Below are 27,433 nucleotides of genomic sequence, written 5' to 3' on the forward strand. Positions count from 1 at the left end.
AATTTTATCACTGGTGATGCGGTCAATATGCTCTTTGATAACTGGGTCAAATCCAGCCAACATTTCAACTAGTCCTAAGAAATTGCCATTGATGTCTTTGTACACCTTACTATTGTTGCCAGGAAATGCTAGGTTATACTCCGCAAGAAATTTCACAATCAAAAGAATTGTGAACAAAAAACTTCTCCAATGCTCCTTTTCATTTTCAATTTCTCTTTGAGCAACCTTATCAATTGTTTGATTCTTATCAAGCCTAAGACGCAAGTCGTACTATGAAATCATATTTGTGACATGTTCTCTACTATGTCTCTCGCTAAGATGAGTCTAATCATTGAAACCATGATTTGCTAAGTGGTCTCTCACATGCCCCTTTTATAATAATTTGCAACGGGCACACAATACTTTGTCTAGCTCTTTGCTATATACAAGCCATTCTCTATCACATTTTTCTCCACTTGAGAGAACTCTATTGTATGATACTGCAGAAAACCTTCTAGAAAAATTGTCTTTAGGACCATGCTCAATAGACAAGTCTCTTTTACGACCCTTTTGCACCAAAATATCAATCGTTTTTTATCAAGTCCATTCCAAATTTTTGGATCAAATATGTCAGGATGAGAAGAATTATTGATATCATCGGCAACATTAGTACCGTTACCTTTCAACGCCAATATTAGGATCATCGTCAATATTTGGTTGAACACTTTGATCGCCAATAACAACATCATCAACAATATGAGCGTCTGCAAAGGGAGCCTCAACCTCTATTGTATCATCATCAATATTATCATGTGAAACTTGACTTTTAGAGTTAACTTGAGAATCCCTCACAATAAATCTATCAAGAGCACCCCTTTGAGACAGAGCCGCTGCATCTAGCCTTCTTTTCTTATTACGCTAAAGAGTGCATAACAATCATCTCTCTCATGCTCTGCCTTGAATCTGTTGGGATGCAAAAATAAAACCAAGCATAAATCATTTCTTGTATATTTTTTCTTACATATTTGATCACAATTTACAAAGTTCAACTTTAACTAACTTGTTCCCAATAACCACGTGAAGGACATTTTTTAAATAAGCAGTGCTGCGCTAAGCTACACAAGAAATGGAGACCAGTTGCACACTGAGCTTCAGCACGGCCGGGGATGAGGCACACCTCCTTAATACTTTCGGCTCAGGCTGCAGCTGCACACTGCTCACTTTCCCTTTGCCACTCCGGCCGCTCAGGAAGATCACGAGGTGCACCGCGAGGAAGGCGAGCACGGCGGCGGTCAGCGCGATGACGTACCCGGACGTGTCCCACTCCCGGCTGCTCCCGGCGGCGTACGCGCCCAGGAGTCCCAGCACGTCCAGCACGATCGCCGTGTTCATGGCGTGGATTAACAGGCCGTACGCTTGGCCGTGCAGAAACTCCTGCAGCAGCAGGACGATGACGACCACCGACGCCGCGAACGAGCCAGAGTTGCAGTAGAAGAAGACCCGGTACCGGACCAGGTCGCTCACCCGCAGCACCGGGTTCCCCGCGGCATCCCCGTCCTCGAACATGCCGCCCGGCGGTTTGAGGCCGGCCTGGTAGGTGACGCTCGCCGCCAGGATCGCCAGCAGCATCAGGTACTTCCGGCGGCTCGAATTGGAGCTCTCCTCCGGGCTGGGCTTGGGCTTGGGCGATTGTAGCTGTAGCGGGGGAAATGACCTCTTCGATTTGGCGGGGCCGCAAATTTGGTGCAATTTGAAGAACATTAGCAGCTGGATGAGGATGAAGGCCACCACTGCACCGACGAGAACGAAGACGTAGATGGACGTCCGCAGCTGCCGTGCGCTCCCGGCGGCGTAGGCGCCCATCAGGCCGAACACTGCGACGACCATGCACACGTAGAGCGCGTAGGACCGTATGCCCGGCCGGTACAGGTTCGGGTTCACTAGCATGAGGATGAGCGCCATGGACGCCATGAAGCTCGTCGAGTTGCAGTAGAAGTAGGCCAAATACCTCCTCCGGTACTCGCCGCTGACGTCTCCGAGGATCGCGGACCCCGCGCTGTAGTCGTGACCATCTGGGGTCTTGCCGTCCTGCGTCCAGAAGCCGCCCGGCGGGGTGAGGCCGGCCTGGTAGGTGATGGTGGCCACCAGGATTGAGAGGAGCAGTAGCCGCTTGCGCCGCTTGTGGATCCTCCTCTTCTCCTCGTCGCTGAGCTTCTCGTGGTCCAGCGTGAAGAAGACGACGTGGATCACGACGTAGACCAGGACGCCGCCCGCCAGGGCCATGACGTAGATGGAGGTGCTCACGTCGCGGCAGCTCCCAGCGGCGTACGCGCCGATGAGGCCGAACAGGTCCAGTATCATGGCCACCTCCAGCGCGTGCCCTCTCATCAGGCCCTTGTTCTGGACCATGAGGATGACCACCAAGGACGCCACGAACGCGGTGGAGTTGCAGTAGAAGAACACCTTGTAGCGCGCCGCGTGCGTCGACAGGAGGATCGGGTCGCCGGCCTTGTGGGGTGGCTCCGTCTCCAGAGCGTCACTCGGCCAGACGCCGCCGGGCGGGTCCATGCCAGCTTGGTAAGTGATGGTGGCGGCGAGTGTGGCGAGCAGCAGCATCAGAGATTGGGCCTTCCCGATGCCTTCGCTCACCTCATCTACTGCTGGCGACTCAGAGATTGGGCCTACTGTTGGCGACTCGCGCGCCGGCGAAGGGCTTTCGGAGATGCTCTTGAGTCGTACCTCATCGGAGTCGCTATTCTTGGGAGGTTCCGAGACAGGCATCATAACCCTTATCACCATCACGACGAGGATGTACACTGGGACAGCCGCGACAAGAACGACCACGTAGACCGTCGTGTCCGTCTTCCTAGAGCTCCCGGCGGCGTAGGCGCCCAGGAGGCCGAGCAGCACGACGAGGATGAACCCGTACAGCTGAATCTTGCCGTAGTACTTCTGCATCCTGCGGCCCAGCAGCAGCACGATGACGAGCAGCGACGCCACGAACGCCGTGGTGTTGCAGTAGAAGAAGGCCATCAGGCGCTGGGAGTGTTGGGCCTTAAGGATCGGATCTCCGGCGTCATGGTCGCCCTCGGCGTCGTCGCGGAAGCCGCCGGGCGGGCTCAGGCCGGCGGCGAAGGAGAGGCCCGTGGCGAACGTCGCCAGCACGAGCAGCTCCTTGCGATGCTCGTTGAACTCGAGCGGGTCGTCGGGGGCCTCCTTATCGTGCCAATCTAGGAGGATTTTGATGCCGACGTAGACGGCGAGAGCGATAACCAGCGTGGAGACGTACACGGTGGTCGGCAGGTCCTCGCAGCTCCCGGTGGCGAAGGCCCCCATGAGGGCGAGCAGGTCCAGCACCATGACGAGCCGGAGCACGGAGAGCCACGCCGTCCGGCTCTCGTTCAGGACGAGGAGGAGTAGGTTGACGACAAGCGACGCCGCGAAGGCTGTCGCGTTGAAGTAGAAGAAGGCGAGGTACCGGGGAGAGTGGTACAGAATTGGGACCCCGGCCTGCTCCCCCGGGTTGTTCTCCTGCCAGACTCCACCCGGCGGGCTCAGCCCCGCCGCGTACGTAGACGTTGCCACCAGCGTGGCCAGCAGCGCGAGGTACTTCCGCAGGTGGTACTCCCACGAGTGTGGTGGCGCCACCGGCGCCGGCACCACCACTCCGCTGCTGCCCTCCATCTTCTCGATGGACGGCGCCGCTACTTTATTTCCTAGTTAGGATCAGTTTAGGATTTTTCGCTGTTTCCTCTTGTGCAAGCTTGACTGCAAGCTAGTATGGAGGAAGAAGAGAGGTGTCGATGGATGATGAGCCATGCTCGTGGTGCTGCATATATAACCGGTGCGGTCGGTTAAACCCTTTGAGCTACAACACTACGTCAACACGTCTTTATTATCTCCAAAGGATGATGTGTAATAATAGGCACGGTATATTTGGCATGAGAAGAGGCAGCTTCCCCCTTGAGGGAAACATATTGTTTAGGTTTAGAGCATCTCTCTAGCCACGTTCTAAACTTCTAATACTGAGGCAAACAGATAAGCCAACTAGACGGATTGTGTATGTTGTTGTTTTTGGAGTCTGCCTTTAAGAATAGTAATTTTGTGCACCCAATGGTTGGCTGGCTGCTGAACTTAATATGACTGCCAATAGGAAATCACCCATGTGACTAGGTGAGCCAATAGAAAAATTAACATATGTTTTAAATCGTATTTTTAAATTTCAGAAAATTCCAAAAAATATATTTACATGTATAGCTAATGGGGAATAGTCAATACTCATTAGCCTTGTCCTGGCAAATGAGTGTGGACAGGACGAGCATAAAGAACACACACAGGAGGGATGGGCGATCTGAGATCTGAGATCTCCGTCGGCGGCGACCGCCGTTGAGGCGGCCGTTCCCCTCCTTCCCTCGGCGGCATTCCCTGCCTTCGGCCTCCCCATGACGTCGGAGGATGCGCCATCTAGGTGGCAGGTAAAATTCTACTCTCTCCTCTCTCAACGTCCACTACTAGGGAATAGCTTATAGCCGCACTCCTTACCGCCGGCAAATACGAGTTGAAGATGCCAGCGGTAATAGCTTCCAGGGGGGCCTAACACCACCGCCGGCGCAGGAGGTAGGGTGGCGCTGGGGGTGCCTCCAATACCGCCGGCGAAATGGGCACGCGGGCGCCGGCGATACAATGGGCCGCGGTATCACAACTGGGCCTGGCGTTACCGCCGGCGAATTTGCCCCGAAGGCGCCGGGGGTAATGGGCTCCACCGCCGGCGACGTGGGCTGTTGACGCCGGGGGTAATGGGCCCTGCCGCCGCGCCAGGGTGGGCCACGCAGCCTTCAGTTACCGCCGGCGAATTGGCCCCGAAGGCGCCGGGGGTAATGGGCTCTACCGCCGGCGACGTGTGCTGTCGACGCCGGGGGTAATGGGCCCTACCGCCGCGCCAGAGGGTGGGCCACGCAGCTTCACTTACCACCGGCGTTTCGGGCCCGTAGATGCCGGCGGTAACGGCCTGTACCGCTGGCATTTTTATATGTAAGCGCCGGCGGTAACCTGGGGCTGGCCATTAAGACGACCAGCCACCTACTACCACCCACACACACTCATATGTGATGGCAAATCAACCCAAGCACTAGTTAGCTCATTCCCCCCCACCTATTTTAGCTATTTCAACCAACAAAATATGATGTATTTGAGCAAATCATGCACTACCTAGCCCCTCTAGCATGATTTGCATGATCTAGATCTAGATCCCACCAATTTTCCACTAGATCAAGCTAGATCTCTCCTATTTCTAGATCTCTAGATCTCTCGAGCATAAAGTCAACGTGTGGCGTCTCTCCGGTGCTTTTGGACGTCGCGTCAACTAATTGGTATATAACTAATGAGTGGAATGTTCATGAGTTGGTGAAAAGTCACGGTTATGTCACTAGTGATCGCAAAAAGGCGCGGTTCCATATATGTAAATGCATTGTTTTGCATTTGTTGACGTGTGCAGGAACATTGAGTTGCCAATGTTTTGCCGGAATGTTGATTAACTTCCGTTCCGGCGAATTTTTGGAAATCCAGCATGACAATATTTAGCAAAGGTCATGCCGAATTTTTTCGTGAAAACCGAGGCGGCGGTTGTAATCAATTATCTTGTCTTGTAGGCGACGATGGTCATCAAGATGAGGGAAAGCGCCGTTGATAGATACGTGGAACGCGCGACGGCCGACATGTATGAAAAAAATCGAAAGGATATAATGTGTCCTTGTCGAAGCTGCAAGCTAGGGTCGTTGTTCGACCCCTTTTCAGGCATAGTGAATGAGCACTTGCTCAGGTATAGTTTCATGGAGGGGCATACTCAGTGGATGAGTGATGATGGAGATGATGATATCGAAGGTGATGATGATGGAGATGATGATGGTGGAGATGATGATAACGAAGGTGAGGAAGAGGATGCCCCATACGGCAATGGAGACGAGGTTGAAGAGGATGGCGCACACGTTGATGGTGATCAAAAAGGCCGGGAAGAACATGCGGCCGACGAGGTCATGAGTAGAAATATTACCCCGCTAACCCCTGCCGTGCAGGACCATCATGTTCAAGAACTTCTTCTCAGCAACACATCAACCGACCCCAAAAAAGTTGGTAGACGGAAGGCTAAGCTGGATCAACTCGAGGTAGACTCGAGAACTCCGTTGTACGATGCAGCTCGTGGGACGGAGGAGACCCGTCTGAGATACGCTCTCGATATTATGGAGATGAAGGCAAAGCACAAATGGACGGACACAAGCGTGGACGAACTCTTCGGATACTTGAAGATCCAGTTTCCTAAAGATAACACATGTGCCGGTAGCCTACAGGAGGCCAAGAAAATCGTGTGCCCTCTCGATTTACCGCACCAGAAATACCACGCATGCATCGGTGATCGCGTAATATATCGGAACGAGCATGCCAATCTCGATACATGCCCACATTGTGGTGAATCTCGATACAAGAGAGGGACAAGAAAATCTCCTCGAAAAGTTGTGTGGTACTTCCCGCTCACGCCCCGTCTGCAGCGGTACTTCGTGGACCCCAAGGAAGCAAAGCTCATGCGCTGGCACGCGGAAAGAAAGGAGGCGGTGATGCGTGATATAGAACGGGTTGAAAACCCAGTGCTAACACACCCTTCGGATGCAAGCCAGTGGAAAACATTAGACGATGAGTATTACGAAGAATTCGGGAAAGAACCAAGGAACATCAGGTTGGGTGTGAGCACCGACGGACTCAATCCGTTTGGGAACCAAAGCGAGCAAGCACAGACACTGGCCCGTGTTTGTATGGATGTACAACCTCCCTCCATGGCTATGCCTGAAGAAGAAGTACATACACATGAGTATGCTAATCCAAGGGCCGACGCAGCCAAGGAGCGATATCAACCTGTATCTGGAGCTATTGAAGGAGGAGCTAGTCACTCTGTGGGAGGAAGGGATAAAACTTGGGACGCCTACGGAGAAGAAACTTTCCGTGTGAAAGCCGCACTGTTGACGACGGTGCAGGACTATCTTGGATACGGATATATCGCGTGCCAGGTGTGCCACGGACACAAGGCATGTCTGAGGTGCATGGAAAAGACGCTGTTTTTACAGCTGGGTAAGGATCCCGGGTCTTCAAAAACCGTCTACATGAGGCATCGAATGTGGCTTCCCAAGAATGACCCGTGGAGGAAGCGTGGAGACCTGTTCAATGGGAAGGATGAGGTCGAGGGACCTCCACCTAGGCGAAGCGGCGAAGAGATAGATACTCTGTTGAAAAACTGGAAAGACTGCCCTCCGGCAGGTAAGATAAAGATCCAGAAGCGGAAGAAAGGAGACAAGAGAAAGAAAAAGAAAGCCGGTCCGCTCTTGGGGGTATGGAAAAGGAGGTCCATGTTTTGGGACTTGCCGTACTGGAAGATCCTCGGTACGCCTCATAGCCTTGATGTCATGCATATCACGAAGAACATGTGCGAGAGCTTGCTTGGCACTGTGCTCAACATGCCGAAGAGGACCAAAGACGGGTCGAAAGAAATACACGACCTGATGGCCCTTGATATCAGAAAAGAGCTTCATTTCGCGCAGGTTGACCAGGAAACTGAGGAGGAGGAGACGGATGGTCGCAAACGCAAAAGGGTGGCCAAGCAGCGCGAAACTCCTCGCCCCTCCTGCTTCACTCTAAATCCCGATGAGCTCGAACAATTCTTCAAGTGCCTCCTAGAAGTCAAATTTCCCATAGGCTACGCGGGGCTGATACGCGGATGGCTGGACCCGACGAAAAAAATCTTCGGCGGGATGAAGTCTCATGACCGTCATGTCATGATGACGCGGATACTTCCGGTTGCTATCCGAGGGATAATGGAACCGCACGTTCGTGCGACGCCGACCGACTCGTGTAACGTCTTCGACGTCATCACTCGAAAGTCGATAACCGTCAAGAAACTCGGGAGGCTGCGGGAAGAGATCGTCACCATCCTATGCGAGATGGAGATGTACTTCCCGCCCGCATTCTTTGACATCATGGTCCATCTGCTGGTGCATATAGTGGACGATATCGAGGATCTCGGGCCCGCGTTCCTTCACAACATGATGGCGTTAGAAAGAATGAACGGCTTCATCAAAGGATACGTTCGTAACAGGGCACATCCGGATGGAAGCATCGTCCAGGGCTTTCTCACCGAGGAGTGCATCTCTTTCGCAAGAATTATTTAAACGAGGACGACCCATGTCCGGTTGGATTGCCCGCCAACAAGCACCTCGGCGGATTCGAGGGAGTAGGCCACAACGCGCGGGGAGGGAACTCGACGCGGATCAAGATGATAGGAGAACAGACTTCAACAGGGCCCACCTAGTAGCACTACAACACATGAACGAGGTAGAACCTTGGGTGGATCAGCACATAAACATGATCAAGAGCAGGGCTGACAAGCCGATGACGGAAGAAGAGGTATTTAGAGCACACAACTCCTCTTTCGCGAGCTGGTTCAAAGACCAGATTGATGCCAATCCCCCACCAATGGCAAGCGACGTAGACAAAATGATATTGGCCTTGTCTTATGGGCCCGCCCCCAACCTCATGACTTATCAGAAATACGACATCAACGGTTACTCATTCTCCACAGAGGAGAGAGACAAAAGAAGCGACTATCTACACGGGTGAAGAGAAGAAAAGGTACTACGGAAGGATCGAGAAAATCTGGGAGCTCGACTACGTCGGGGAGAAGCTACCGATGTTTCGTGTCAGATGGGCTACGGACGTCACAAAAGAAGATGCGTATGTCACCACCATGCGACTGCCCCCCAAATCCAAGACCAAGAACCCCACCGCGCAAAATGAGCCTTGGGTATTGGCTAAGCACGTCGAGCAATGCTTCTTCATAACTGACCTGTCAAGGCCCAGCCGTGTTGTCGTAAGGAGAGGAAAAAAGGGCCCTCGTCGGAATGGATGGAGTTGCCGACGAGCAAGACTTCGACGTCCTCGTCGGAGACCCAATGATGGAAGAACCCGCTGAAGACGATAGAACCTACACACTAAGAAGAAGAAGGACGACGCTACCTAGGTCAAGTGTTCCTCCGTACACAAGGAGTCGCGACGATACCGGTGGGGTCACAAGGACCAAGCGGAAGGGACTTTGAAGTCATTTGTGTATTTATAATAATTATCTCTCGAACAACCATTTGTCCTTCTCAAGTGTATCCTAAATTTATGTCTTGTTTTTTTATCGGATATCACCGAAAGGACTTTGAAGTCATTCAAGAATTAAAATCATAAATTTATGTCTTGCAATTTATCCTTCATTGGTTTATTTTATCGGATGTTGCCAAAAGGACTTCACAATTTATCTAAATAACTAGAAACAATAAAAAAAGGACTTAAAAAGGGGGGCTTTTTTTGCTCCCACAGGGATTCGAACCCTGGGTGCTTCAGCTGTGCACAAGAGTGGAACCACTGGGCTAATGAATGTGTTTTGACTAATGTGCATGGTTTACAGAACTAAAGCTATCTCGCCAGCGCTGGGAAGGAAAAAAAAGATACCCCGGCGAATTAGACGATTTCGTCGGTGATAACTGCACTTGGGCCCACCTGTAAACGTCAGAAACTTTACCGCCGGCGTTTTCACCAATTCGCCGGGGGTACCTGCACTAGTACTTAGCCAAAAAAAAACCCGGCCCGTCCCTAGCTCTGTCATCCCCAAATCCCACCGCGCGCAGCGCCGCCGTCGATCTGCCGCCGTCATCGATCCGCCTCTCCCCTGCCGCCGTCGCTGCCGTCGCCCGCCGAATCCTGCCCCCCACTCCCGGCTCCTCCGACCAGGTAGGCCGGCCTTAGCTAGGGTTTCTGGAGTTGCTCCTCCCGTTCCTCGCGCTGCTGCTTCTGATGGTGTACTGTATGCGGTTGGTTTGATTTGGTAGCAGAGGTCCACGGTGGAGGTCGTCGGCCGCAAGGCGCACGGAGCCGTCCCGCAGCCTGGAAGCGTAGTCATTGCCCGTGTAAGATCTCTTTCTCTCAGAGAACCCTTGATTGGAGCTGCTTTTCATTCACCGAATTCCGTTAGTGCCCGCTTACCCATCAAATGGCATCGTGGATTTAGTCGCTGTTGTTGTTGTCTGAAATCATGCTTGTTAGTATGGCTGCATCGCTCACTGCATATGTGGTTTGCAGTCAACTTATTTTTTGTCAACTCTTGGAACACTAGAACTCAACAGCATTCCTGGTGTGCGTCAATAGACGTCCACTTAGAAACACACACTTTTCCTTGTTTAGGTTGGCACTTGGTTGGGGGGTGATGCAAGTGCTTGGATCACATTAGGCTTAAGAATCCCATCTTGCAGTGTTTATAATTATTATAGGCCTCGTTGACCAGTAAAGCCTTGTTGAACTGAAATTCTCGTAATGTTTTTGTGAATGCCCAGCCCATGGTTCATATTGTGTTGAGCCTGAGGAATAACCAATTTCAAATAGCTTCTTGCTCCCGAACAAACATTTGGTACTATTTATGATGCTTGTGGTTGTACAATCTCCTTATTGACACATGGAGCCTGATTTTAGTTGTTGTGTAGCCTATTGGGTTAGTATTGAAATTTAGTACACATGTGAATAAGAGTGGTAAAGTTAGTTTCAGTATCGGAGCTTTTCTTTTTTACATCGGATAATAGTGTCGAGCAGTTATTATGTGTATGTGTTCATGCATGATCAAAAAGGTATTTGATTGAGCAAGAAATTTGCACTGGTTACTCAGAGTTTGTTGTGATGTATCATGTGATGTCAGGGTATTTGAGAAACAAAAATGCTGGTGGTTATATACATTTCACTAAGTTGCATCAAAACGACCATATCAATTTCCTGTAGCAACATTACCTGCAGGTGTTATATATACAGTTAGCAGTTAGCAGTAGGCCTGTAGTTAGCAGTTAGCAACATTACCTTGTTAGAGCCAGAATGTGCCGTAATAGTAATCAGGCATGTTTGGTTTCTGCCCATTTTAAATTGATTATGTATCTATCATGGTTATGTTCCTACCATTTGGTGTTGAAATGCAGTACCCACAATTCAGTTTTAATAAGAATATGTGGAGACTAAGTGTTGAATTTTCTGAATTGCAGGAACCGCCGCAGGAACAAGCTACCCGCCTCTCCGACCTCGTCTTCACCGCTCACTCCTCCAGAAGCTCAAGGTAATTAGAATGAGGATGAATGTGAAATGGCATAGCTGTGAAATAAGCTGGGTGCATATGCTATTTGGATATGCTGTAAAATGGCATGAGCTGTTTGCAAATGCTGTGAACTGGACCTGTTTGCATATGCTGTGAAATGGCATATAAATGCTGTGAAATGAGCTGAGTGTATCCTATGCATCTTTATGCTGTGAAATCTCTCTGCAGGTACACATTGAGTGTCCATGTTTCACCGGTATGTCGATTAACTTCCGTTCCGGCGAATTTCGGGCACTCCGGCATGACCATTTTTAGCAAAGGTCATGCCGAATTTTCGCATGGCATTGTCTTGCTTCTAGATTGGCAGTGCACTAATGAATTTAGTATAGCTAGGTCAAATTAAAAATAGGTCAATACATTGTCTTAAATAAATGTGTGAGTGCATGCAAAATAGTGGCTTGTCATCACTGTACCAAACAATGCTTGTCATCACTGTACATTGTCTTAAATAGTGGCTTGTCTTGTGTATGCTCTGCTCTATGCTTATTTCTTCGAGAGATCATTTACTGCACCGCTCTATGCTTGCATGCAGATTTGTTACCATAGGCACCAGTAGTTAAAAACCTGATCTACCGAAGTTGGTCGGCAAACAGACATATGTTTTACTTTAGAAAAACATGCAATTGAATAAACATAAGTTCTAAGTTTTTTGTTATTTGCTACGTAAATTAACATAATATTTATTTGACTCTATGTGAATTCCATTTAGTTATCTCGGTTGAAATGTCTTAAATTTTGAATCCAATTGACATAGAGATTCTTTAAAACTACAATTGATATTTATATTAATGATGAGTAAGCTGTCGAGTCAATACTTTCCTCTACTCTTACAGTTTGGTATAACTCCAATTGAAGTTGCGGCTTTTCAAGGCAGTAGAGATTGTTCTCTGGCTCAAACACTTACAGTAGTACTTACTATGCTTTTGATGCTATTGTTCTCTAGCTAGCGATGTCGTCTTCTGCACCAACGAAGACGTTGACGGGTCTTCTCAGCGGAAGTTGGATGAGCACTACAGGCTCATGGTCTCGGATCGGTTCGGAGGAACTTCCGGGCAGCGATGACGAGTCCTCGGAGGAGGGGAAGATGAGATGGACAACGATGGTGAGGACGAGAGGGCCGCTGCCGACGAGACCATCGACGGTGGCGTTGCCGGGGTAGCTCCGATACTACTACCGAGGCCAAGAGGAAACGGAAGCGGCGGCGCCCAAACAGGGTCGGCACCACTCGCGAAATAATCACCGCGGTGGACGCCAAGACCGGTCTTCCTACTGAGCCCAAGCACCTGGCGAAGGGGTACGGCCTCCAACTGGGAGCAATCCTTCGGGACGTCGTCAACGTCAAAGAGACGAAACTCCGAACCAAGAAGAAGCAGCATCTCCAGGCCCAACTCCTTGCGCGGTTGCACGCACGGTATGAGTTCCCTGTGGAATACAGGAACGAGGATCCCAAGGATAACATCGTGAATAGACGAGCCCTCTCTAAGTTCACCAAGAACCTCAGCGGTTATAAAACCATGCTCGAGGGGATGCTTGGTGACAATGAGACTTGGACGAGAGATCCGGCGCCACTTCCCGCGGATGACGCCTGGATCGGTATAATAAATTCTTGGAAAACGAGCAGCTCGAGTACACCAAACAACAATCGGCACAGGGGAAGGAGTCGGCGGATAAGAACATCGGTCACCACAATCTCGGTTGTCATGGCTTCGAAGGCAAGCAGCCGGTATGGGACAAGGAGGACCGAGGCCTACATAAACGCCGGCCTCGAGCCCCCTTTTGCCAAGTACAAAGACCCACTCTTCGGGGCATATCTCGGGTCCCGATACCATAGAGAAATAGGTGGGAAACGTGTCACGAAACCTGATGTGGTGGTGGGAGTTGAGTTGGTCGCCGACGCGAAGGTGAAGGCACTTGAGAATGCAGTGGTAAGCAATTTACCATCTTATTAATTTGATACTGCTCACCAAGTCCATTACATTCTAAAATTGTTCATGTTACTTCTGGCAGTTGAATGAACAAGCAGCCGCCGAATCAGCTGGCTCCTCGACCCAGACGTCGACGGGCAAAGTCCCGTGGGACACGCCTTTTATCAGGGATCTGAACACCGTGAAGGCGCGGCCGCTGTTGGACAAGCCCCACCGTGTCCCCGGCGCCGGAGGAGGTCGCAAGCTTGTCGACTATGGCTTGGACGTGCCCGCAAGCACCGGAGTCGCGGCAGGCGCAGAAGGACCGGGAGCACGAGGCTCTTCTGAAAAAGGTGGCCGACTTGGAAACAACCATGGAGCAACGCGTCAGTGCCGCGGTTGCTAGCAAGGTTGATGACGCGGTGGCCAGCGGGGTCAATGAAATCATCCACGATGTTGTAGAGTCGATGAAGAATTACTTCGCCAGGTGGCCAAAGGGACCGATGCCGGTGATCGGCCTAGGCGCCGGCAACTCCGACAACCGGCCTCCAACTATACACGCTCAATGCACACCCAACTTGGTATGCGCTAGAGAGGATTCGCCGGCCATGGGGGCGCCGGTAGCCCCTCGGTCACGTGCACGCCGGCCTCGGTCCTTCGACGCGAGCCGAGCTCGACGCCCTCACGGTAATTAATTTAGCCTCTCAAGCCTCTACAAATTAGTTACTTTGTCATCGCCCCTCTCTGACCTACACATGTTTTCACAGGAGGACGTGACTCCTTGCACCTTCCTACCGAATATGGATAACAAGTTGAAGGATGTAGCGAGCGGCAGTGTCCTCCTGCCAAAAAATCGGACGTTCCACTGCTCCAGGATGGATGATAGCATGAGCCGGGTTCGCGTGAACCGGTCGTTACCGGGATGCCAAGACCTCCATCCTCCTTATCAACCCCGAAACGGAAACCCCGCTCACTCTCGGGGACCTCAAGAATCACATCCTTCTATGGCTGAAAGCCCTAATTCGGCTGAACACCGCCTCGGGTTCGGAGGCAAGCTATGGCATGGTCACTCCTCGGGATGCGACGGCTGCCCAGAGCCAAGCCGGGTCGGTCCTCCACCGGCTGGTGGTCCTTTTGAGCCCGATAGCCGGCCCGACGAGTCAGCCCGACAGTCAGCACGGCAACGCGTTGGACATCGATCAAGCTCCAATCGATACGTTCATCGCTGAGATGGAGGGCGACCGGGTTTCTCCTTACAAGCCACCCGGCGATCGTATGCTAAAGAAGAAGTTGTTCCTTTCACAAGAAACGCCCGAGCAGGAAGACACTACCGCCTTCACCGCTCCACCCCGAGTTGGGATTACCCCGAGGACACTCCTTGGTGCGACCACGGAGGGTATGAAACAAAACGCCACTCCCAGTTGAACTAAGAAGAAGGGAAGGAAGCGGAAGAAGTCCGGATATGTTGCCGCAAGCAAGAAAGTGGTTAATGACAAGTTGCCGACCCCGTGGAGGAAAATGCATCACCTAGGCAAGCCTATGCTGCCAGCACACATTGTCCAGCAGGTGACGCCGGATATGAGGAGCTTGCATGATGCTGTTCAAATGAAGGAGGACCTACTTCTTCGAGATAGAAATCCCTCGTACCCGGTTTTGACGGCCAAGGTGCCCACTGGCTATGGCTTTGTCACCACATATCCTGCGGACTTGATGTTCATTCGATATGAAGACATCTTCAGGCTCTTGAACATGCAACAGCTCGACCGAAACTTGGTCCGCCTCGTATCGCTCAGCATGGCGCACGATATCGCCATGGAGAACACAGCGCACATCGCTATCATGGACCCCTTCTACATGACTCCAGCTGTCGTCCAGAACGAACAAGCGTTTCTAGCGAAGTACATCAAGGATTTCTTGGTGTTAAACAAGGATAAGAAATGCTTTGCCATACCATATTTCCGCGAGTAAGTATTTGGTTACTAGAGTACCCTCTATTACATTCTTTCATGAATTTCCTTCATAGTTAATCGAGTATGATGGTTTATTTCCATTTTGCGCAGATTCAAGTACTGCACCCTCCTCCTCTTTCACCCGTATCATTCCCATGTCAGTTATCTCGACTCCGGGCTTGATCCGGACAAGGACTTCACCGACCTTAAGTCTACACTTGATAAAGCCCTCAGCGGCTTCATAGCCGAGGTTGGCATCGACAAAATCAGGCATGAGAAGAAAGTTAAAGGTTGCTATGTGTGCAACCACATAACCAAGTTCCCCTGCCTCAAGCAATCGGCGCATGACAATGGGATTGAGGCCTGGTTTGCCATCCTACAGATGAGGTCGATTGTAAGGTCTCAGAACGATCTCCTGTTGCCATCCAGTCTTCAGCGGATGTTCGTGAACATGTCGGACACCACCGATGAAAACGTGAGAGCCGAGTTCCGTGCCATCCGGCGGACCATTTGCACAATACTGCGGAGGGATGTGCGCGGTAATGGTGGCTTGTTCCACTATGGTCCCGCACTTTCTAAGGCCGAGATAGAAGGCCGATTAGAAGATGGATGTGACGACAGAACATTCAACACGCTCGAGGGCATCCGTCCCTTCCCGCCGAAGCCGACTTGACACAAACACTTTTGTCCTTTGCAAATGTTAGTCATAAAATTACTTAAGTAATTTCCATGCTTTTTCTTTGCACTACTCTATGTTATATCTCTCTCTACTAATGTACTAACAACTTTCATTTCTTTTTTCTGTGTTTGCATAGATGACGTACTATGTCGTCTACCACGGCGGGGTTCTCGGAGTCTACGAGGACTGGGAAGACTGTAGGAGGCAGGTCCACCGTTTCGGCGGCAACGGTTACAAGGGGTACACCACTTTGGAGGAGGCGGAAGCTCGATACGCCAACTTTCGAGCGGGACAGAGGAGGGAGATGTGGAGGACCCCTTTCATCGTGATGATGCTTGCCGCCACCGCCTCTATAGTTTACTATGTCATTGTTGTTTAGCTAGGTCGTCGACTGGACTTGTATGTATTTGTGTAATATGTGCTACTTCGAGTCGTGATGTTTGAACCATATGGTCGACACTTGTGTTATTGATGCATGCATGCATGCATGTTATGGACATTTCGGGACTTTCTAATGATGTGTATCTTGCTAATGATGTATATCTTGCTGTCATTCTGGTATTTGCCTGTATATTCTGTGTATATGCTATGAATTCTGGTATTGGCTTGTCATTGAATTTTTATTTGTTTGCTCTGTTAATATTACATTGGCGAAATGGGTAGGCACCGGCGGTAACAGCCTGATGCTCCTGTTAATGTTACCGCTGGCGAAATGGTAAGCGCCGGCGGTAAAGACCTGCAGCTCCTGTTAATATTAACGCCGGCGAAACGGGAAACGCCGGCGGTAACTAGATGCCCCTGGCGAGATGGCAAAGCGCCGGTGAAAAGACTTACCCCCGGCGAATTGAGTGAAACGCCGGCGGTAAAGGCCACTTACCACCGGCGAATTGGAAGGCGCCGGCGATGAGGCATTACCACCGGCGAGGTGATCGCCGACGAATACGAAGGCGCCGACGGTAAGACATTCCAGGTCGCCGGCGGTAAGCCCTTCCCTAGTAGTGGCTGCTCTCGGCCGATTCGGACTCGGGCTTCCTTTACCTTCGCCCACAAGCTTTGCGCCTGGATTTGTTGCATTCTGATGGCCAGTTAGTTGATGCTCGTTACATGACCATGGATGAGATTATTGCTGCTGGATCAGTGATCTCTCTTCCTTGTCACCAGGTTCTAGTGGGTGCTGAGATCCCTGTGGTGACTCCGCAAGATCGTGTCACTCTGATGCCTTCTTCATTAGATCTGAAACCAGGGATTGGGCTACAGAAGCAGATCTGGCAACGGTTTTGTTGCCCTATTGCGTCCACTCGAGCACATAATAGTCATGATTTCTTCCTGGTTGCATCCTTTGGTCGTTCAAAGCATCGTCTGGATCCATCCATGGTTGTCATGCTGCTCCAAGTCTGTTTGGGTTGTATTCCCCAAGATTTCAATGTCGTCTTCCTCCGAGATCGCATTTATCGATTCTCTGTTTGCAACAAGGATGTGGGTTTTTTATCAAAAATCTTCGACATTACAAATGTTCAGAGTTTGAGGTGTTTTTCTTGCTTTGGGGCAATGGCGGTCCGAATTTTTCCAGAGAAATCCATTTCCTTTCCATCTAACGGTGCGACGAATCAATTCTTTCCTATAAATCATAACCTTCCCCCTTACTCTTTCCCCTTCGCTGCGCCGTTCAAATCTCCTCTCTCTCCTCCTTCGCCATTGCCATCCTCAAACTCTGCTCACTCGCGCCGCCAAGCACTCTTCTTCGCCTCCGCGCCTCCGCGCACGAGGCTAACCAAACACTGTACTCCAAGAACCGACGCTGCCATGGAGGATGTGGAGATCTCCGGATGTGAGAGATCTAAACTCTCCAACCAGGACAAGAGGGGCCTCAAGAAACTTGGCCTATTGAAGAAGGAGGACTCCCTCATCTTCCTCGGCGACGAGAGCGCTCCGAAGCCTCGAATCGGATATCAGGTAACCTTCATCGACCATCTTATCCGCGGTCTTTCCATCCCCGTCCATGAATTTCTTCGTGGACTTCTGTTTGTTTATGTGATTCAGCTGCACCAGCTGACCCCAAACTCCATCCTCCATATCTCCCTTTTTATCACCCTCTGCGAATGCTTCCTCGGGACCCATCCCCACTGGGGCCTGCGGAAGCGTATTTTCTATCTCCGGCGCAACAACTCTCGCAGCGTCGTCTAGGCGGCGTGTGCATTTGCGTCCAACCCAACGTAGGTTACTTTGATGTCAAATTCCTCGATTCCGTCCAAGGATGGCGCAAGAGGTGGTTGTACATCAAAGATGAATCTGTCGGCAACCAGGAGTATGGCATTGCTCCTTTTGATGGTGCCGCAAAAATCATCAGATGCCGGTCTTGGGACGTTGAAGTTTCTGTCGAAGAAAAAGTAGCTACCGAGGCTCTGATGAAGCACATCTACCAGCTCCAGAACACCAACGGTGAAGAACTATCGGGTATCCAGATTACCGCATACTTCCTTAGGATCAGGGTGCAGCCTCTGTAGGCTCGTAAAACCCCTTTTGGATGTATGCTGGCAAGGAAGACGTCGATCCCATTTCCAAGGATCTTGCTGTAAAGGACTTGGAAAAGCTTACTCGACGCTTTTCTTCACTAAGCAAGAAAGATGAGGTTCCGACCTCTTGCCGCGTGAAACCATACAGCGGCAGCCACCCCCTTCCCGAGGTTAGTGATATTTCCTTCGAGTTGTGCTTTCCTTTTTCGACTGCTCTATTTTTTGCGTATTTATCTATAAACTTGTCTCTGCAGAACCACCAAGTCCTGACTTCTCTTCCTCCCCTTCCCGAAGGCGGAGAGGTAGAAGAGCGAGCCGTTGTCCACGATGACCCGCCAGAATCTGCTCACATTGAGAGTGAAGTCGCCGCATCAAACAAATCTGCGGCTTCCTCCGATAAAGGGAGTGATTCAGAACCTTCCGCTTCTGGCCGCTCTACCTCTCCTCCTCCCGCCGTTTCATCAAGGAACAAGAGGAAGAGAGGTGACTTTGAAGATTCCGGCACCTCGAAACCCGCCGGGTCACCTACCGAAGAAACTTCGCCTGAAGAAGAAGATGCCTTCGACCCTTATGACGGCGCCGGCTCTGTCAGCTCGTAAGCTTCCTTTACTTTTATCGTATGCACCACTCTTTTTTTTCTTTGTTGTGCTTATCTTCATATCTTTGCAGTTCTGAAGAGGGGAGAAAGAAAGACCCGCAGTTCTTGGTACTGCTCCGACGAGCACGTCCAACACTATGGTCCTTTCCGAAGAACAACGCATTACCGCGGAGTCTTCGCCTCCTCCTCAGCATATTGTAGAAATGTCGACTCCACCGTCCAGCCCCCGAGCGCCTTCTCCAAAAAGAACCAAGACTGGGGCTGGTGATATACAGGCACTTATCTTGGGGAATTCTTCGACTCCTTTGCTGAATGATGTAAGGTTCTCCAATATTCTGTTGTGCAACACCATGTCTTCTTTTTCCCTCTTTTTTTCTCGGGTTTTATGCCTTTTTGCCCGAATGTCTTTTTCCTAAGTTTCTTTTGCGACACTCTTTTTTCAACAGCCTCTGATGGATCAATTCATCCGCCTCGGCTCTCAGTCTATTGGGTTCCGCAACGAAGCCGATATTTTGAAAGGTAATCTTTATTTTTGGATAACTCGTTGTTTCAATATGACCCTTTCGTTGATTCTTTGATAAAAAGTCCTTACCCTTTTACTTTCAATCAGTCTCGCTGCAACAAGCCGAAGAACGCGCTGAAGCTCTCGAGGCAAAGCTAAAACTTAGCGAAGAGCCTCGCGAGAAAGCCGAAGCCGATGCTTCTTCTGTCGAAGATCTTCGCCAGCGCCTCGCCAAAGCAGAGACTGCGTTAAGCAACAATGTTGTTGAGCAGATTGCGCGCGAGGAGGCCATAATAGATCGGCTAGAGGCCCAAAATCGGCGCTTTCTCCGTAAGTTCTTTCATCATCCCGAAGCTTGTCTTGATTTAGTCTTGCGTGTGGTGATAAACCTATGTTTTGCTACAGCAGGAAGGAATGATGAAGGGTTCAAGCTGCTAGAGGCTAAGGATGATCGCCTTCTCGACGCTCTCTCAATCCTTGAGCTGCAAGGCGATCTGGCGCACACCAATATCTCTAATTCAAGGACTGCCTTCACGTGCCTATTCCCTCATTTTTTCCCTAAACAGACACAGCCGGAGATCTTCGCCGAACTTATCAAGCGCTTCCTTCCCAAGGAAGACCTTGCTCTGGCCTATCGACAAGAAAATCTGAAGATTGGAGTCGAAGGGACCATTGCTCTAGTTGCTAACAGTGGCCAATACGTCGACTGGGCCAAAGCTGGAGACTCCAGGAAGATAGACAAGGATAAATGGAAGGCGCTAGTGAAGGGTGTCAAGCCACATTCGAAGAAGATCCTTTCTTTCTTCACACTGAAGCCTGCTGGTTCCACCAGTACTGCCAAGACGGAGGTCAAGTAGACCATCCTGTCTCCATGTTTTTCCTTTCTCCTCTTTTGATGATGTCGCTTTAGTTATGATTTGCGACAGCTTGTTGCCAGCTCACTAGGAGTCATCTTTTGTAATCAACATGTAAATATCATGATGATTTAATGGAATTCCACTTTGCCAAATGATTGATGTTGAGACTTTCTTTTCTTTCTAGTTGGTTTTTTATAACTATACCTCGACACCTGGTCCCTTTGATGCTTCGCCTGTTACATCCCACTCAAGAAAAACTCCTATCGGTGATTTCGTTGAAGATTCTTCAAATGTTGACCTTTCGCAAGAGTTGAATGAACTTCGATAGCAACTTCAGTCAATGAAGAAACAAGCTATTGTCATTATGGACCAGTCTCGCAAATCTTCCGACCGGGAGAAAATAGCTCTTCAGAAGGCTCAAGAAGCTCTAGAACTAAAGGAAATTGCGGTTGCTGAAGCTTTACAAGCTACCTCTCGAGAAAATTATATGCTTGACCTGACTGACGCAAGTTTGGATATGGCGGGTAAGTTTCATCTTTTGTATTCTCCTTTTACTATGTGTATGTACTTTTGCAAACCTCATTGTATCTTTTGACATGGTTAGGCTCTTTTTAGGATACTACTGCCGAGGATCAGCGTGTTGATGCAAGGTCCGAGGTTCTTATTCGACTTGCTCTGCAGAACAACTCCAGTTTTTGGTCTTCCCCGGACCGGACCCGACAAATTGTACGATTCCAGGACCGTGCTACTCAGGTTCGGGAATACCTTGAATTCTGCACGAATACTCTTGCCATGGTTTATAACGCCATGTTTCCTCGGAATCTTCAACCCAAAACTCTTCCAAAATTAATGGACAAGTTCAAGAGCGTTCGTCGAGTCCACGGATTTGTGGAGGCTCAATTGATGGCTGGTGCTAGGTTCTCTTTGATTATGCTGCAGATCTACTACCCAAAGTTGAATATGTCCAACGTCGTTGATCTCTGCCACGCCAGATTGAGGAAAAGAAGGAGGAACGTCGATAGGATCAATGATGCGGTCACACCCGTGGCTGAGAAAATGATTGAAGATCTTCTTCGGATGGATACTGTTTTCTTCACCGAGAACCATTATGCCGATACCATGGGTGCATCTGCGGAAGGTGAAGGGGTGAACATAGATGACCTGATAAAAGATGATTGAAGATCTTTTTCTTCTGCCGAATTTTTCCTGAGAATAAATAGATGTCTTGTATATTACGAGAACCATATATCTAGATTGATGTTTATTTATTTTTCCTCCTTCTCTAGTCCCCGAGTGTTTCGGTAGGTGTATGTATATTTATTGCTTGCGAGGTGTTTGAACCAAAGCGAATAATTTGAGATTTATATGTTGTAAAGATCGAGTCTATTTTGATGAATCTGCGAGTTGCAAGCCCCCCCCCCCCCCCCGCCTGACGAAGAAAATATATGTCATCAATATTTTTACTATATTGCAGCATTGCGAGCCCGCCTCATTAAAAACCTTTCAACCCCACTCGGTGCCTTGAAAGGAAAAGAGTGCGTATGAAAACTCACGAGCTTTTCAGTACATTGTATGTTTACATGTATATCTCTATTTTGACTTCTACGCGTAAAAACGCCGAAGCTGCGCTACGTTCCAGGGATTTGGCTCTGCGACCCCTGTCTTCTTGTCCTTTATTCTGTACGCTCCTCCTGCGATCACCTCTGTGATGTTGTATGGTCCTACCCACGGTGACTTGAATTTTTCATGGCTATCATGTATAAGTCGAAGAACCAGGTCGCCAACTTGGAAAGACCTTGGACGCAAACATCGACTATGGTAGTTTTTTCAGGTTCTGCTGGTACTTGGTGACTCTTGATAGCACCTCATCCCTAGCTTCGTCGAGTGCATCATCCTCTAGTGCCTTCCTTGAAGTTTCTTCCTCATATTCCACCACTCTCGGAGAATTGTGTTCTATTTCTATCGGGAGCACCGCCTCGGCCCCATGGACCAAAAAGAACGGAGTTTCCTGTGTTGCTGTATTGAGTGTTGTCCGTATACTCCATAACATGCTAGGCAACTCATTTGGCCAAGTGTGTCGAGCTTTCTCCAGAGGTATTAACAATCATTTTTTGATACCGTTGCAGATGATGCCGTTTGCTTTCTCGACTTGACCTTTGGTTTGCGGGTGCGCAACTGATGCAAATTGTAGTTTGATGCCTACCTCTGCGCAATATGCCTTGAATTCCTTGGAAGTAAAATTGATATCGTTGTCCGCGACAATGCTGTGAGGGACACCAAATCGAAAGACTATGCCCGTGATGAAGCTTACCACCGATGCTGCATCTGCCGAAGTTACTGGTACTGCCTCAATCCATTTATTAAACTTGTCGACAACCACGAGCATATATACGTATCATTCTGGCCAAGCCTTATGTAACTTCCCCACCATGTCGAGACCCCATTGTGTGAAAGGCCACGACAAAGGTATTGGCATCAGCTCTACAGCCGGAGAATGAGGTTTTGCCGCAAACCTTTGACACGCATCACACATACGCACTATGTCTTTTGCATCTTCTACTGTAGTTAGCCAGTAAAATCCTGCCCTGAAAACCTTGGCTGCTATTGCTCGGCTGCTTGCGTGGTGCCCGCATATTCCCTCGTGTACATCCTTCAGTATAACTCTTCCTTCTTCGGGTGTAACGGATCTCTGCAATACTCCCGATATACTTCGCTTGTACAGCTCTCCCTTGACCACAGTAAAAGCTTTGGATCGCCGAATAACTAGTCTTGCTTCTACCGGATCTTCGGGTATCTCCATCCTTAGGATATATGCTACGTAAACTTGCATCCAAGGAACTTGCACCATCATAACCTCGTGTGATTCTTCTTCATCTTCCGATGTGTTTGCCTCTGATCCTGTTGGAGCCCCTGAGTCTTTCTCAAGCTTATTTTTTGGCTGTTTCGATGTTTTCTTCGCCTTAGTTGATCTTTCACTTATCTCCTCCCAAAATACGCCTGGTGGTATTGCTAAGCATTGTGACCCGATGTTTGCCAAAACATCGGCTTCATCGTTGCTGAGCCTGCTACTATGGTTCACTTCACACCCATCAAAGAGTTTCTCGAGTTCATTGTATACCTCCTTGTATGCTATCATGCTGTCATTGACTGCATCACACTGGTTCATCACCTGTTGAGCCACCAGTTGGGAGTCGCCGAAAATTTTCAATCGAGTTGCTCCACATGCCTTTGCTATCTTCATCCCATGTATGAGCGCTTTATATTCCGCATCATTATTAGATGCACTGGGGAACGTCATTCGTAGTACGTATTTCATCTTATCTCCTTGGGGTGACACTAATATCACGCCTGCTCCAGCTCCTTCTAATCTCTTGGACCCATCGAAGTTCATGGTCCAAGTACTCGAAAAATCTGGGGGTCCCGTATTTTGCAGCTCCATCCACTCTGCGACGAAGCCTGGCAAAATTTGCGACTTTATTTCTTTTCGTTTTTCATACGTGATGTCCCGAGGGGAAACCTCTATTCCCCAAAGGGAGACACGGCCTGTAGCTTCTGGATTGTTTAAGATGTTCGATAAAGGCGCCTCATTGACCACTACTATCGGATGTGCCGAAAAATAGTGTCGCAATTTTTTTGCGGTTGTAAACACTCCATACACCAGCTTCGGATACTGCGGGTACCGCTATTTTGAAGGCGATAAAACTTCACTGATGAAATATACCGGCCTCTGGACTCCATGGATTTTCCCTTCTTCTTCCCTTTCTACCACAAGAACTATGCTGACCACCTGAGGTGTGGCCGCGATATACGATAGGAGGGGTTCTCTTTCTTTTGGTGCCACTAGTATTGGGGGTGTCGAGATTGTGCGCTTGAGGTGCTGAAAAGCGCTATCTGCTTCTTCGTTTCACTCGAACTTTTCTCCTTGTTTAATGAGCGCGTAGAAGGGTTTAAGCTTTGTCGGCTTCCTCATTGTCATAATGGCTTGTATTTTCTCGGGATTCGCCTCAATTCCTCTGGCTGATACCAAGTATCCAAAGAGCTCTCCCGCAGGAACGCCAAAGGAACACTTCGTCGGGTTTAGCTTGAGGCGAAACTTGTCGAGGTTGTCGAAGGTTTCCTTGAGATCATCAATCAGAGACAACCCCTTTTTGTTGTAATTACGACATCGTCAATGTACACTTGAATGTTCTTGCCAATCTGCGTGGCGAGACACTTTTGCATCATCCTTTGATAAGTAGCTCCCGCGTTTTTCAACCCGAAAGGCATCGTTCTATAGCAGAACACACCATAAGGTGTTATAAAAGCTGTTTTGACCTCATCTTCTTCTTTTAGGCGGATCTGGTTGTAACCAGAATACGCGTCCAGGAAGGAAAGACGTTCGCATCCCGCTATGGAGTCAATAATTTGATCGATCCTCGGGAGGGGAAAGTGATCCTTTGGACAATGTTTATTGAGACACGTGAAGTCGACGCACATGCGAAGGATGTCAGTGTTTTTCTTTGGGACCAGAACTGGGTTAGCGACCCATGTGGCCTCCGTGTGCAGCTCCTTGATGAAGTTTGCTTCTCGAAGTTGATTAATTTCTGACAACATAGCTTTGCGGTTTGGTTCCGAAAAACGCCGCAAAGGTTGTTTGATTGGCCTAGCCCTTGGATCCAGATTAAGAGGGTGCTCGGCAAGTTCCCTGGGTACTCCTGGCATGTCAGCTGGACACCATGCGAAGATTTCCCAGCGCTCACGGAGGAACTCAATGAGCGCGCTTTCCTATGCGCTATCCATGTTTGTTGCGATAGTTGTCGTCTTATCGGGATCTGTCGGGTGAATCTGTACTTCCTTCGAGTTTTTAGTGGTGTCAAAGGTTGGCTCCTTCAGTGGCCTCCCTCCGTCAGGCAGCATATCATAATCAATTGTTAGCCTCGACGCCATATATTCTGCTTGCATCCCGAAAGTTTCTGACAACCGATGAAAATCCTTGTCGCACTTATCTGCCAGCGTGAAACTGCCTTTTACTGTGATTGGGCCTTTCGGTCCAGGGAGCCTCCACAACAAGTATGTGTAATGTGTGGTACCGCCATAAATCTGGCATAAGTGGGTCGTCCTAGCAGAGCATGATATTGTGACGGGAAATCCACAACTTCGAACTCCAGCTTCTCTCTTCTGTAATTCTCTCGGGTTCCAAACTGAACGTCGAGATTGATCTTTCCCAATGGATAACTTGGCTTCTCCGGGGTGATACCATGGAAATGTGTGTCAGTTGGTGTTAAATTCGCCAAGGACATATTCATCTTCCTCAATGTATCTGCATACATGAGGTTTAAGCTGCTGCCTCCATCTATGAACACCCGTGAAACGTCGAATCCTGCAATCACCGCCGGTAGGATCAAAGCTGATTGCCCTGGTCGTGGAACTTGCTGCGGGTGGTCAGCTATGGTGAAGCCGATGTCCTGCCTCGACCAATTCAGGTACTCGATCGTTGGTGGAGGCATCTTCTCTGCCATATAAACTTGCCGCGAAATCACTTTTTGAGTTCTATTGGAGGGTCCGCCCTTCTGAATCATCGAGACTGCCCCGTTGGTGTCGATGTAAGGACCGTTGGTTGGAGCTTCCGCCAATTGCAACTGGTGTCGATTTTCGTCTGTAATTGCGGGTGGAGGTGGAAGGTGAATCTCACTCCTTGGCCCCTGGGGGTTCCTGTTCGCTGCCAGTGCATTGGTATGCCCTGCGTATCTATGCAGTGCTAGGAAAGTTCGGCAGTCCTTCTGCAGGTGCCTTGACTGCCTCTTCCCATTATTATCGAGAAAGAAGTGCATTTGGCATGGTCCGTTAAGAAGATCCTCGGGTGACACATATGGCCTTTGGAACCTTGGTCCATTATTTTGTCTGCTGGGACGAAGAGCGTCCCTATGATCGCTGAGCTGCTCGTTACTTCTCTGATAATCGTCTCGATTATTACCTCCACTAGTTACTCGGAAGCCAGCCGATATTTGGCCAGGACCATCATAATCTGAGAACTGTCGAGAAAAGCGTCGTCTTTTTTGATTATTTCGGCTGCGTCGTCCTCAGGTGACCAATGCCGTTTGTTTTGAACAGCATCTTCTCCATCTGCCCAGCGATTCGCTATTTCCATAAGCGCTGCTATTGTTTTCGGGTTGGTCCTTCCTAAATCCTCGATTAGATCCTTCCTTCGGATCCCAGCAACAAACGCATATATTGCTCTATCGTCAGATATGTTCTCTGCTGAGTTTTTGATGATGTTCCCCCTCTGGATGTATGTCCTCATTGGCTCATCAAACTTCTGCCTGCAGGCCCTCAGTTATTCTACTGACGCGGGTTTCTTGCATGTGGACAGGAAGTTTTTCACAAACATGTCCTCGAAAGTTTCCCAGCTATCGATGGATCCAGGTGGTAGCTTTTTTATCCATGACCTAGCTGCTCCACTTAGGTGTACCTGAATGCTCTGCATGGCAGTTGCTTTGGTTCCTGTTATCACCAGAATTTGACCAAGTTAGAGGTGGGCCACGATCAAGATGGGTTTAAAGATTATATACAGAAGAAATACGTGAATCGGCCTTATATACAAAGTTCGGGCTAGTTTGCCCTTGTATCTGTAACATAGTAGGTTACGTGTCGGTTAGTTAGAGTTTGCCTCGTGCACGGTTGGGATTATTCCCACGTTAGAAAGTCTACGGACTATAAATATGTATCTAGGGTTTATGGAATAAACAACAACCAACGTTCAACACAAACAAATCTCGGCGCATCGCCAACTCCTTCATCTCGAGGGTTTCTCCTGGTAAGCACCATGCTGCCTAGATCGCATCTTGCGATCTAGGCAGCACAAGCTTATTACGTTGTTCATGCGTTGCTCGTGTTGAAGCCTTTTTGATGGCGAGCAACGTAGTTATCTTAGATGTGTTAGGGTTAGCATTGTTCTTCGTATCATATGCTCGTCGTAGTGCAACCCTTATGCATCTAGCCGCCCTTACACCTATCTCGGGTGTAGGGGCGGCACCCGCTTGATCATCGTTTAGTAGATCCGATCCGTTACGGTTGCTCCTTGTTCTACAAGGATTAGTTTAATATCCGCAATAGTTAGGCCCTACAAAGGGTTGGAGGATCCAGCGGTGTGTAGGGTGAAGTTTGCTAGCCCTAGACAGGACGTTCCGAGGATCAACCTCGTGTTGGTTTTTAGGCCCTGTCTAGGATCGGCTTACGGTCACCGTACGCGAGCGCGAGGCCC

General features: G+C 49.4%; 1 protein-coding gene and 1 long non-coding RNA gene across 2 annotated transcripts; one reads left to right on the forward strand and one right to left on the reverse strand.

Annotated features, from left to right (window-relative positions):
* Nucleotides 1-1,089: 1,089 nt before the first annotated feature.
* On the reverse strand, nt 1,090-3,663 carry LOC124647664. The gene has a single exon (XM_047187574.1). The coding sequence runs from the start codon at nt 3,661-3,663 to the stop codon at nt 1,090-1,092; it is 2,574 nt and encodes an 857-aa protein (XP_047043530.1).
* Nucleotides 3,664-9,743: 6,080 nt separating this feature from the next.
* Nucleotides 9,744-15,893, forward strand: LOC124675990. Its single transcript, XR_006993481.1, has 4 exons — nt 9,744-9,792; nt 9,894-9,968; nt 11,082-11,152; nt 15,860-15,893. It is a non-coding gene; the product is annotated as an uncharacterized LOC124675990 (long non-coding RNA).
* Nucleotides 15,894-27,433: the final 11,540 nt, after the last annotated feature.

Source organism: Lolium rigidum, chromosome 1 (assembly GCF_022539505.1).
Source record: "Lolium rigidum isolate FL_2022 chromosome 1, APGP_CSIRO_Lrig_0.1, whole genome shotgun sequence".
Taxonomy (NCBI): domain Eukaryota; kingdom Viridiplantae; phylum Streptophyta; class Magnoliopsida; order Poales; family Poaceae; genus Lolium; species Lolium rigidum.